The sequence below is a fragment of the Falco biarmicus genome, chromosome 7 (genome assembly GCF_023638135.1).
Source record: "Falco biarmicus isolate bFalBia1 chromosome 7, bFalBia1.pri, whole genome shotgun sequence".
Classification (NCBI taxonomy): Eukaryota; Metazoa; Chordata; class Aves; order Falconiformes; family Falconidae; genus Falco; species Falco biarmicus.
In genome coordinates, this window is record NC_079294.1 from 31523834 (window position 1) to 31537731 (window position 13898).

Here is a 13898-nt window from a genome sequence, read left to right on the forward strand (position 1 = left end):
CACGTGGCACCTCCCTGGGTCAAAAGTCCCAGAATCTTTCCAGTTTGACAGAGCAGGGCTGAGACCTACCGAGTGCTGACAACTGGGGTACAGAGCAGCGCCACGTGCAGCACTGCTGTGTGCTGGTGCACTTTGGACAAACTCCTTCCAGTCACAGAGAATATTAATTCAATTCCTATTACTTCCCTCCACACATGTATGCTAGTTTTCAGAGAGAAATTAAAATGCAGTAAGTGAACACGCACAACACTTGGAGCGAGGCAATGAGATATCTGTTTGCATGTGTTCTTGGTGGAAAGAGAGCATACAATCAACAAGGGAGACACTTGCATCCAAAAACTGACACAGTTATTTGCAGTAGCTAACATCAGCCCTCTAACTTAGATGCTTTACTGGTATGTCCCTACATGAACAAGTGAGCCTCAGGCAGGTGATTTAGAGCCTTTAAATTAAAACTATATTTTTCATTTTAATGGGAGCTTCAAATACAGATAGAAGTGCCTGAAGTTGACCTGTGTGACTATTCTTCTCCTTCCTCTCTGACCAAAATTTCTATGAGAAGTAGGCCACACAGCAGAGGCCACAGTTTCAAAAGATGAATGCCTAGAGCTACATATATACAGCTATTTTCAGGTGCTTTTAACTGGGTGGCCTGATTTGGAGAAGTTCCGGGTATGCATCACTCCAGCAATGTACATGCTCCGAAACTTCCAGAAAATAAAACCTGACTACCTGCGTTGGCACTGAATTGTAAAAATGCGGTCTTCTACTCAAGAAGAGATCTACAATTTCTTTTAAAACAAACCTACGCAGATTGCTTGGCATCAGAGACTCACTGTATCAAGAGTATGTGTATCTGGAAAAGAGGTTTCTGCCCAGAAAAATGTGGTATCTCAAAGAAAGAGACATGCAGGTGAGTGTTAAGAGAAGAAAGAGATGCAAAGGGGTGAAATGCTGGGCCCAAAGTCATGCAGCAAGTCAGAACTAGCACCAAGTAGAAAACCCTGATCCACTGCATCATGCTGAGCCTCTCCCCTGGTCACAAAAGATACATGCAGCTATTCAAGGAGTATTTCTAAGACAGGCAGACAGAATGTGATAAGAAGAAACCCAGAGAAAACAGAAAGATACTATGATCTGTTCTGTAACATCCCCCAAAATCAGGAGTGCACACAGCAGCAAAAGCATCTTATGTAAGTAGTAAGCAATCAAACATAAATGATTTTGATTACATGCTGGGATGAAAATATCACAGCTAAAGGGTTCTATGCTGTTAGAGACCTGAGGGAATAGTTCCCATATTTCAAAAAAGACTGTTAGGAGAAAGAAATTCAGGAGTTGCAGCTTGGCTCACGCAGGAGTTCTCTCTTCTAGGGGAACTCTGCAGAGACTAGTTTCAGTAGAAATTTCAGATATGGAGTTAAATTTAAGAATCTAAGAACAAGAAGATTTTTAAATCATGGAAAAAAGCCAGGTGGAAATGGTTAAAGAAATTAACTCCAGGGTCTGCAATATCTGAAGTTCAAACATTATCAAAGAAACCTGTAAGTCACTTGAGACAGCAAAGGAAGCTGAGTGGCAGATGGGAACACTAACTAGGTGGAGCACCGTGTAGCATGTTTACTTCAGTTTTGGTTTAAATTCCTTCAGTGTAGATTATTATTTGTAAGATAGGTAGGGAATTTTAAGAGTTTTTAACCCTAAAACTAAAAATATAATATAAAAAGGTTAGTTAGTGTCTAGTCACTCTATTACCATCTTAAGTGTAATTTTAAGTCAGGTCTTGAATTCTGAGGCTGTAGGATCACATCTTTTCAACACAGCATCAGAGAATTCAGTTATCTTTTGTAAGGTTAAAGCTTAAAAAAGGCTGGCACAGCTCCAACCATACAATAGCCTGCTAAAATTGAATTTTCCATTGAATAATGCTCCTAATCTTTCACCAAACATTACAGAACCTGATCTAGAGCACTTTTATATCAGAAGCAATTCTTCACAGCTAAGTAAACAAAGCAATAACAGCTGCTGAGGGAACTCAACTGCTATACAAAAAAAAAAAAGAAATCTATTCAGTGATTTATTTCAAGATAGACCTGCCAGCTATGCAAGATGCAAGTTGGGAATGTAACCTTTATTTTTTCAAATCTTTTAAAAAAGACTCCAAAGTGAAGATTTCAGAATGACTAGCTCTTTTAGAGGTTGCACTTAAATTAACAAAGAACAGGAAAAAGAGGAAGTCTGGAAGGCCAGACTCTTGCTTCCAAAACAGAATCCATTAAAATCAATCCTGCAGTATCTCTTAAAGTTTTTGCTTTTTCAGAAGACAGTCCCACTTTCTTCCAAGGGAGATATCACTACCTATACCAAAGAAAATAATCTCTGCAGGTCACCTCCAGCAACTGCTAGCGGCATGCTAGCACCCCATGCTGAAGGTGAACCTTGGAGCAGGTTGCCCAGAGAGGTTGTGCAATCTCCATCTGTGGAAGTATACAAAATCCAACTTGGACGTGGACCTGGGGAACCTCCTCTAGAGGATCCAGCTTTGAACAGGGAGTGGGACTATGAGTTCTCATGAGGTCCTCTTCCAACCTCAGTGATTCTGCAAATCTGTGAACCTTTTATTTCCGCAAGGCCTGGGTGCTTACAGGGTTAGTCTAGGACATGGAAAGGCCAAGCACAGCCGCATGCTTTCCCTCAGACTACACATACAACTTCTGCCTTGTTACTAGTTCTCCACCTCAGTTCCTTTAATGGCCACAGACTGGTAACAGAGACAGTGTGGCACAAGTGTCTTTCCAGCCCATTCTCAGGAGTACTTCGCGCTCAGACATTTGACTCAACAAAGAGCTAGCTACAGGACTTTCAGAAAGCCTGATGCTGTCCAGATGGTCAGTTTTAGACACTTCAAATAGGGATTCTCGTTTTCAGGAAGCATGGAGAATTTACTATCAAAAGGGCAGGCAAGGCATTATTAACATGGACTTGTGAAAGAGAATTATACTTAAAATCAAGCTGTTGATAGAACACGGGACCCTGCTGCTGCAGAACACACTCTCCTCAGCAACATCTGCCATTTTCAAAGGTGCCGGCAACACAGACAGAGAAGGATTCAGCACCATACACACTGGAGTCAGCAGAGCACATGGTCATTCTCCCTTTAACCCAACTGGTACAAATTGTTAGTTATACAGTTCTTGTAAGGTCTACAGGGTTGAGATGAAATGTGAACTTAAGATCATAAAAAAAGACTATACTTCATTTATATATAATTCAATATAATTCAAATAGAGGTAGTGATCACCTGAATCCAAAACTGGTCTGTAAATAAACACTGAATTTTCTTTTGAAAGACTTTCAACAGCAGATTTCTCTGTATTCAACCCTCCAGAGTTTATGGCATTCCTTTGGAAGAGATAATCCCTTGCACTGACCTTAACCCACCACATCATTTTGGTATCCTATGATAAACTGGGCTTTCTAGTTACAGCTAAAGACTACAATATTATTTTCTTGGTAATGACTTGCAGTGCTAATCACTGATGTATTCCTACTTGAGTTTTTTAAGTGCTCATGCCTTGGGATATGCCATGACAGCTGCAAAGTACAAAATACGATTTAGCAGGTGAAAACAAGGAGGGGGGGGAAAAAACACTGTCTAAAGGAACATAACTTTTTGGTCACTAGGCCAGAACTAGAAGACAGCCAACTACTCAGCTCTCCTGAGACTTCCCCTGCTAAATACAAAGTTGGTTCAAGGTCTCTGTTATGCTATTTCTGATGATGAGACAGAAATAAGTTGGGGGTGGTGGTGCACAGGGGGACACAGGGAAATATGGTCATCTAACGCTGCAGCAGCCAGTGAGAACAGGTGAAGCTTTTCCTTACTTCATTCCTCAACTTTATTAACAGCTTCTCTTTAAAGTGTCAGTTTTAACGGAATACAAACCTACTTTTTTTTCTTCCTTAAGCATTTATTCCTTTTTCTCATCAGTTTGACCAGAGGAGGCCAAAATGTGCACAAGACAAACTACTCGCAAAAACTGGATGCTCTCCCAAGCATATTGTTCTCATAGAGATAACAATAATAGTACTGATAGCAATTTAAGGAAAAAACCCAAAATCTACTGAATCTCTCCACTGCTAAACAAAATCTCAATAGTTCCTCAGAGCACAGGTTTCCCTCGGCACTTCTCTCCCACTCACAGACAGCATTAAGGACTCCAAAACAAAATCCTTTTAAACTAATTGAACATTTTCTCCTGAAGAGATTGCAAAAGACAAGGGAGAGTGCTGCAAGTTATTAGTCTTATTTTTATATAAAGACACAGCCAATGGGGTCAGGCAGGTCAGATGCAAACAGTATGTCTGTAAATCCACAATTATAAAAATACAAATTGATGAGCTTCTTATCGGCCTATCAAGATAGTGATAACACAAACACAACCGTAATTCCAACAACACCCCATTAGAACATAGTTCAGCAATGCAATTTCCCCTAAGCACTGTCATCTAACATATGAAAGTTACTTAAAGAGCTACCCTAGATTTAAACTCAAAAGCCAATAAATGTTTCAAGAATATGACAGTAACAGAAGTAAAAAGGGAATGAAAGACTAACTTAACCCAACAGTTACAATGGTTAAAATGAGAGATACTAGAGTTATTCAGGTTGAAAAGGCGTGACTTCTAAACATGGGAATACAACTCAAATGATGCAGTTAAAGGCAGCAGTCTCTGTCAGGTAACTAGCAAGCACCAGAAATGCATTTATTTTCCCCCCAGCAATTAACTTGTGCAACCGGCTTCCCGTGCTTCTCAAAAACCTTAGCTCTATTTACAATTTAATTTATTTCAGTCCTTTCCAAAACCAATTTTTCTTCTTCCATAAACCTCCCCCAAATTCAGGCCTCAGGATTCTTATGACAAGCTGCTAAGTTTGTACAGTCATTTCCATTTACCAGCATATGCACAAAAAGACAACGTTTTCCAGAAGATTTCTGCTGGTGTTCACTGTAGTAAATATGCTCCCCATTAAACCCACATCGTATTTTTAACAAGATGCAAACCTCCTTTGTGTATACAGAAAAAGAAGAGCATGGGATTCCAGAGGGCAATCGTGTGACACAGGAATGCTTCAGTGTTTTTGCTCCCATGGAGAGACAGAATGCAAGGGGCCCAAAACTACTATTGGAAACCTCACATCCAGCCTCCAGAAGCCAGCTGTTTCTTTCTCTAGTCACAGTAAAAGTCTTGAGGGAGAGCAGGTATTGGCCTACCTTGCATGTATGCCTCTATTTGCCGAATTAGCTCATAAGACTTGGATCGGTCCAGAAGCGTACGAATAGCTGGAAGAGGATCCAGGATAATGGTTTCTGGATGAGCATCAATATACTCCTGCAAAACAAGTACATAGGAGAAAAAAACAAAAAAAAAGGCATTAGGTTGGCTGAAGACTGTAGAAAAATTGTGAGACAGGAAGAGAATAGACAATGTTAAAAACCTCAGTGTCCAGCTTCTTTTCAAGGGGACACAAGCAGACACTGGCAATGCCAGAAGTCACCAGTCTGACAGTTCACTGACAAGTGAAACAAACACAAACATGACATCTAACTGTCATGTTTTAGGATGGAAAACTTCTCCTGTGGACTCACCATCAGCAGTGAAACCTGTTCTTCAACCACATCAACTCAGAAGGGAGCCAATGGCAAAGTGCCACAGTAACAGCTGTGAGCAAGGCTGAGAAAACCAATTAGTAGAAGAAAAATGACACACTGCTATCCTGGGGTCAGCCTTGCATTGAATTACTGTACATGGACATCACAACTATCTGAACTAAGCTCAGAAATACATCTGGGTTCTTTAATGTTATTATTATTGCTGTCCTCTAGCTGGGCTGAAGGCAGTGTTAAGAGCTGGACGATAGGGGCTGAAATTTTTTTTGGCAGAGCTGAAGAGATTGCTGCTTCACTGTGTCTTCATTGAGTTTTGAAAGCATCTATCTTGTTACTTCTCTAAGTTCATACTCTCCTGACTACAAGAACAAAACAAAGTTAGTGTTTTCATAGATCTTCATCTCAGTTCCCCATTCACTCAGGTCATGACTGCACCACTGCGTTTTGGCTATGAACACAGACACAGCTGCGAGGCACTGCCCTTGCAAACCCAACAAAACTTCCTTCTGTTGCTCAGAACAGATGCTGAGTTCCTTCATCATTGACCCAACCTGGCCCCATAAAGTCAATGGGAGAAACAAGCATCCATCTTACCCTATCCAAAATCAAATATCTCCAAAGCTAGCATCTGCCTTCGTTTTACACAACTTCCCAAAGCCATCTTTATGCTTCCACTCATTTCTTTAAATCCATTCATGCAAATGCATAGTAAATGCTCCTGCAAGTCATGGACTTCCATCAGGTCCTACTTCCCTTAAGTTGGTTACTTCAGAGAACAAAACATACTACAAAAGATACTTCAGAGGAGTATGAGGTGGCCTGAGGAGACACGCTTTGCTAGATACTGAGCTGAAGAGAAAAGAACGACATCATCTGTTCCCAACAAGTGATTTTGCTCTAGACTGACTGGAAATGCAGACTTCCTCGTGCTAATCCTAGCACTGGCTAACTGTTGCTTTCTTCTGACTACATAGTCTGAACTGATGGCTTGCAGAAAAGGGATTATTCTTTTGAGGCAAAGAGGATCCAGCACTGGGGTTTAATGAACCCACTGCATCACCCACAGCACACAAATAGCTTTCCTTGACACGGCATGAGGCACCCTTCAGTGGTAATACATGTACCTGATGTATTTAATCATCCTCACAGAACACAGAAGAGTCAGTTCCCCAAAGACATGCTCACCCTTGCTACCACTTGGGGAAAATAAGGGACAGAGCCTTTTGCACAGTCAGTCATCAAAACTGTGAGACCCTGCTGTTGTACTCTTGCAGTGCAGGCTGGATAAAAAGCCTCTCTGGCTCACTGGCACAGAAGTCGAGTTCGCTTCAAGTCATTAATACCCAGAACATACAGAGAACAGTTTTCCTGAGTCCCCTCCCCCCAGTACTTCCAGAGTCTCAAGCAGAGCAGTCAGCTTTGAAGTACAGAAGAGATTTTACTTTTTTTTTTTTTGAGAGACACAGAAACTTGTTACCTAATGCATCTTAAACTCCTACGTTTATGCATACGTGCCCTTTTACGCAGCAGCTAAAGGACACCTTGTGGAGTTAGGATTATCCAGTGATGATGGCACTAGCTTAAACTTGCTGATCATGAAACTGCGTTGAGTATCTCAACATATCTAAAGCAAAACAAGACAGCTCTTTTAGCCCCTCTGTGCCTCAGCTCAAAAGATAGGGAGCTACCACAGTGTGCATGTTCGTGAGCACGCTGAGAGGATGAGCTGCAGACAGCCTGGTGGGGCAGCAGGTAAGCATGCACGGTAACGACTGAACAAGCCACAGCTCCAAAATGTGACCTCAGCAAAGATCTGACAGCAAAGGTCCTGCAGCGTTTCTAATGGATGTACTAGCTCTTCCTTTCACACTGTGCTGACCACCCTTCTGCCTCAACCAGTCTCTGGTTTCACCTAGAAATCAAGCTTTCCATACTTCCGCCCTGGCCCAGCCCCTACTCTGAACATACTAATCCTTCGCCTCACGCATACATTCAACCTGCCTGTGGCCTCCATCCCCTTCACTCCCCTCCAAGGAGGGAATGATTTTTCCCTCTCCTAGCTCCTTGTGCACCTTTCCCAAATATTCCTTAATGCTCACCTCAGCGCTGAGGACTATCCTCACATCCTTGGGTTAGGTGGGTTTTACTCGTTATCTTGGCTCACATTAAATACTTCCAGAGGGAGCCTTGCTTTTCTATGCTTTCTCTAAGGAACTTCACAGTCCTTTATAATGATAATAGCTCTAAATCGTATTAAAAGATCATTCAAGCAGTAAGCTTGACACAGCATAACAAAGTTTAACAGGAATGAAGGCATGATCCCAAGGCCATTCTCCACCAGGCAACATGTCAACAGAAGTCAACATCTTAGCTGACTTTCCAGTGACTGATTTCTCATCCTGTTGCCTTAAGAAACCTTCAAAAAGCTCTCTAAGGCAAACCTGAAAGAACTGATGAAGATGAAGGACATGGGTGCTGTTTTCCAGAAGCCATTTAGAGTCTGGAGGACTTTAGCAAATTACTGTAAGGTGAAGAACTGCACTTGAGCATAAGGCAACAGCCCCTTCACACACACACAAGAGCTCTTCTCCATTTACAGGCTTAGGTACTTGGCCAGCCAGAGGGCACAGGAATTATAACTCTTACAGCTCTGCATCTCTTCTCATGTATTGTGCATTGCTTTGATTTCCATCACAAAAGCATTGACTCTGCACTCAGATCCAGAACCATCAAGTTGCACTAGGATCCCCCCAAAGCAAATCACACAGCCTCCCCTTGGGCACGTATGCTACCAACACTTTACCGGTCTCCCACACCTCACATCCATACATCACCAGCATACGCAAAAGAAAGAGTTCCAATATCTATGCACAGAAAGCTACTTAAAAGAAGTAAAGAATTTAAGAATCCAAACCGTAACACCAATTCCCCACAAGAGGAAATTACAATAAGAAGAAATCAATTTTGTTCGCTTCACAGGAACAATTATGGTAGCCAATGAGAAACCTTTCATAAGCTTTGGTTCTTTACTAGCAACTGCTGCACACTCAGGCATCACGTTTTATTGAATATATAAATGTGAAGATCACTTAACAGATTGATGTTAATGCTGATGTAGCCTAAGTAGCAGCCCTTTTCCCATGGCACAGAATGGCTCCGCTACCAGAAATACAGATCTGGATAAACATGAAAGGTTTATGTCTAAGAATTTGGATAGCAGATGAGCTATTACACACATGAACTCAAAAATGGAGCAGCTACAGAAGGAAAAGAGAAACAATGAAGCCAAGAGATAGTTTTCAGTACAGCACTGTCTTTCAACTTTGAACATTCAAATCTTCTCTGGTCAGTCCAACAAAACAACTCTGCGCTCTCCTTTGGTGGATTTACCAGAGACTAGTATCCAACAGCAGACTCAAAAATGCAGGCAACAGTCTGGAGGATATTTAGGCTTCCCAACGATATTTTGAAAGGGCTCTGTCCTTGGGCTGCAGTTCAGCTTGACCCAGACAAGGTCTATCTTTTCCTCTTTACAATCTTTGACATAATAAAAGCAAACAAGAAAGAACAAAGACTTTTAGCAGATCCTCCTTTGTTTGTATTCCAGGCTTGGCGTTCAGTCCTGCTCTGTACCAGCCCTTTTACTGGCAGAAGGCCAGCAATGTAACTTGAAATCAAAGAGAGACTGAATATTTCATGTTCCCTATTAAATACCTCTGGATATAACCCAGAGATTTTTTTTAAAAAAACTTTTCCTGAGAAGCCCATGTATAGATGAGAATAGCGGTTTTTGTGCTTTTATCCAAAAAGGTAGCTCATGATTTATTTATTTATTTAATGTATTTTAACAGAATGTTGATAATAGTATCTACTGCAAATATTAGGTCATTAGACAATCACAGAGATTCACTGACTCATTGAATTCATTTAATTACTAAGTAATAAAACATCTATAATCTTTCGTTTAATACTAAACAAAAGTTCCAGATTAAGAAAAAAAAAAAAGCAAATGAAACAATAACAGCGTTTGGATTTGTGTTTTTACATGTACAGAAACATGAAGCTGACTGCTTGTAACAACAGACTGCAACAAGGGGAAACATATGTAAAGACAGACACAAGTTTGTCTAAAGAGTTTGCATCAGATTCAGACTTACAAGTTCCTTTTTTCTGTCTTGGGCTCTGCTGGTCTCTTTCTATGGACACCTCCTTCCAAAAGGGAAGGTGTAGGCAAGTTGGATCTTGAACTCATCTCAAAATTGTTTTTCTCTAAATTTAAAGGAGGTTCCTGCAGTGGCTGGGAGGGATGAGGCGTATAGCAAAGGGAAGTGGGGACAAATCTCCTCTGTTTTAAATTTCTATTCACTGTACATCTCAAAGCAACTTTCTAAGTATTCAGCTTCCTTGGTTTGCCTTTAGAGGTCCACCACTGCTTCATCTTGCAAATATCTACCCACAGGAAGCTGTCATACCAGTTAGCACTTGAATGCCAAATTTTTAGTTAACTTTGCCTCCTTATGAGGCTCTTCCAATAAATGTAAACCAGTTATTTTTCAAATGGGAAAAACACAGGTACTGGTCTGTGAATTCAGGTGCAAACAGACTATTTCAACTTTGTGTCTCACCCTGTACCCCCAATAAGAAAAAAAAAATTACTAAGAGTTGATGGTTCCTTTAATTTTTCACTTGCCTTTTCTCAGCAGAGCATGCAAAAAGAAATTTGAAATGTGTAAGTATTCTGCAAGTACGAAGTTGAAAACCAGAAACAGAATGGACTAGTATCTTTAGTAAAAAAGCAGCATTAAAAATCTACTGGCATAACCTCCCTGAGTATGTACCCAAATCACCTTCTCACAGCTGAGACTTCTGAAGAAAGCAAGCAATGCAGCAAGAACAATGCCCTAACTCCTTCCCTTCCAAAGTATCTCCCTAGTTTTCTTTCTTCTCAGTCTCAAGTCCTTCTAAGAAAGCTTCTGAATCAAGAATAGAAGAGCCTTTCCTGGACAACTTCAGAGTGGGAGAGTCAATAGTTTGGGGGCAGCGGGACATGACACCTTAAATTTTCATCTACCTGATAGCAGAAGCCTAGGAATAAAACCTGTTTCTGATTATCTTTTTTAAAGAAAGCTAATACAAAAAGAAGCTGTTCAGAAAAAGCTCTGAAAGACAAATTAATAACCTCACTGATTTTCCATCACTGAGGCCATCATTTTGAATGGAACAGACTAGTGTGAAGCTGCAATGAATGAAGCTACTCAAGCCCCTGTACAGCTACGACTAGCAGCTGACCAGACAGTACTTTGCTCTGATCAGAACATAACAAAGATCTCCCAGTCAATGTCTTACAGAAACTAAAACATACTCAAAGTCATAAACTTTGTCTAGAAGGCACGAACTGGCATAGTTAGGTTCTTTTTCCCACCAAGATGACAGGAACTGGAGCACCAGCAAGTGAAAGGGACCCTTGGGGACTACGCCTCTTCCCACCTGACTTCTCTTCATGTTCCAATGGTCAAGAAGGAACCACCAAGGACTGTAACAATTTTTTTTTTTTTTTTGCCAGGCAACAAATAAACTATGTTCAGTCAGTTCAGCCAAGTGTTACAGTGGGTAGGGAGACTTCATCATCTCTACAAATAATCATCATCCCCAAAGTAAGGATCCAAGTGTCCTATGAAGGAAATTGAAAGATTTCTCTACTTTGCACTTCACGCATTACACTAGGTGCTGCATGCAGTCTTCATTTGGGCTTTGGATGAGATCACTAGGCATTCATCACTGATCTTCAACGCAGTGAGAGCAGCTTCCACCCACCAATGCTCTCCTGAGAAACTGCAGCCCAGACCACATCCAGCTAGCACGAAGACCTCAGAAAGTTCAGACCTAAAGGTCTTCTGCAGCTAAAAAGCCCACTGGCTACAGGCAATTCTTCCTTGCTGTTTTCAGAGTCTCCTGTAATGGCAATTTACAAAGCAGTTGAGAACAGTCATTAAACAGCAAGACTAAAAGGGCATGCTAAGAGACTTCCTAGTCTATGACCATTCTCCCACCAGACCGTGCAACAGTTCATCAGAGACTCCAGAGAGCAGGCACACAGACTCATGTAAATGTGAAACCAGTTTCCTCCTCAGCACTTGCAGATGAGATGGTCAAGGCCTCTACAATACAGCTCTGAAAAAAAAGTTATTCTTACAAAGGTCATAAATATAGCCTGGCATATCATTCCTCCTCCTGCGGTCAAGGATCCCTTGCCCCTGCTTCCTGGAAGACTACTTTACGGAGCCAACAGTGCCAGGTATGATCTTGCTGTTATGTTTATATTCAATAGCAGGAAAATTAGCATGATGAATTTTGCACTGTTTGGTCTGGTTAAGATCATTATAACTTTTTTGGTCAATTAAATGCACAGTAAAGGAACCACACTATTTCCACTTGTGTGCAGGTGCCAGAAATACCACAGTGCTTATGCAACATCACACACACTAAGTAGCTCTCTTGCAAGGTGGTCACTTCACATTTTTGAAGTTGCTCATTGATTTTAGTTTAAAAAAACCCCACAAACCAAACCACCCCCCACTCACTTTATACAGATGGAGTCTTACCATTTATTTTTTCTAGGGAATATTTCTCTTCATTTCTAATAGTCTTCAGTATCTTAGAAATAATATAGGACAGATGGAGACAGGCAGTAACTTCCTGCCAGTTTCTGCCCCATATAAAGAATTACCTGAGTATACCCTTTAAACATACTTCGGCATGCAGCTCAATGCTGACTGGCCTCTCCACTACTCCGCTGGTTCCTGGGTACATGTTTTACTACAAGGACAGTTTCCTGTGTGCCAGTGATGTAGCACAGCTCAGTCACATGTGCAGAACCAGAAGCTCAAGGCCTTGCTTTACTGGGGAGAGGGTATCATTCAGCAGCCTGCTCACAGGGGTCCCTGCCCTCTATCCCACTCACTAGAAAAAGATCCTCTGCCAGTTTGGAAGGCACTGGAAGAGGATCTTTTTTAATCCATGAGCTTTGAAGATACTGAGAGATTATGATTCCATACCCACAGTCAGAAATACATGTAGTCCAGTAGATGGAAACCTACATCCTAGTTCAACTACATGATTGTGGACAAGTTCACCCACTGGGCTATGCTAAAGAACACTATCTGTAAAGACAGATCATCAGACATCAGTGTGACTTGTAACTTGCTCTGTTAATCTGATGTCATCATAGCTACTACAATTTCATACCAGAGCTCCACACAGAAACAAACAAACCCTTATGACAACCATTCTGAGCTGACCTAAAGGGCTTCTCATATTAATCTCAAAAGGCAGTTAATACCGTTCCCTTTAATTTACAGCTTGCAAAACAAAAACATAGAGATGCAAACAGGATGGTCCGTATCACATACCGAAACTATGGAAAAGCATGAGACTGCACTCACATTCCAGGGTCCCCTTCTAATTCTTGAGGCATTACATTGCACTTATTTGCAGGAAGATGGCATCCTCAAAAAGAATAGATATATTAGATAATATGGTGTTTACCGTACAACCAAGAACTAATGACAGGGAGAGAAGAAAGAACATTAAGTTCTCCTCTAACATTCTTGGCTTTTTTATTATTTTCTTTTGTGGTTAAATTTAATATTCCTAAAAATGAAGGCCTTGAAGGCACCAGCCAGCTGGACCTAAGCATTTTGCAAGAATTAAACAAGTTTCTTAGTGTAGCCCTGCAACAGCCTTTCTAGAGTATGCTTGGCTGAAGCTTGCTGTTGTGAACACAGCAATGCTAAACTGGAATTAGGCAGAACGTTCAAAACCAGACTAAAACCAACATCAACAGAGGCGTGAAATGAAGATGAAAATTTAGAGGAGTTCTCAAAGAATGAGCAGAATTCACCACCATCACACTGTGCATCACTGCACAAAAGACACTAGTATAAGACAAAGCTCTGTATCCACAGGGTGCTTTTCACAGATTTATATCCGTCATAAATAGTTCATACTGTTAGATTAGTAAATACAGTAGAACTTGTTCAGCAAGTAAGGAGACAAGGAACTATTTCTTCTCCATCTGACTGTCTCAATCTTATCCTCACTTCCACATGGTCCTACTGCCTGAGCTCTGGAAGAACATATATGGAGCACGCATTACTGTGGAGAGAGGTATTTACAATTTTCCAGTGCTGTAGAAAGCAGATGCCTGCACTACTTAGTGACGAACAG

At 41.1% G+C, this 13898-nt stretch overlaps 1 protein-coding gene across 3 annotated transcripts in view; it reads right to left on the reverse strand.

Moving 5' to 3' along the window:
• Positions 1–13898, reverse strand: part of ITPK1 (inositol-tetrakisphosphate 1-kinase) — a 150023-nt gene that overhangs the window by 59162 nt on the left and 76963 nt on the right. For all 3 annotated transcript variants that reach the window (XM_056347492.1, XM_056347489.1, XM_056347491.1), the window contains exon 5: positions 5277–5394. In XM_056347492.1, coding sequence (XP_056203467.1) covers positions 5277–5394 — 118 coding nt within the window. The remainder of the gene's footprint in view (positions 1–5276; positions 5395–13898) is intronic.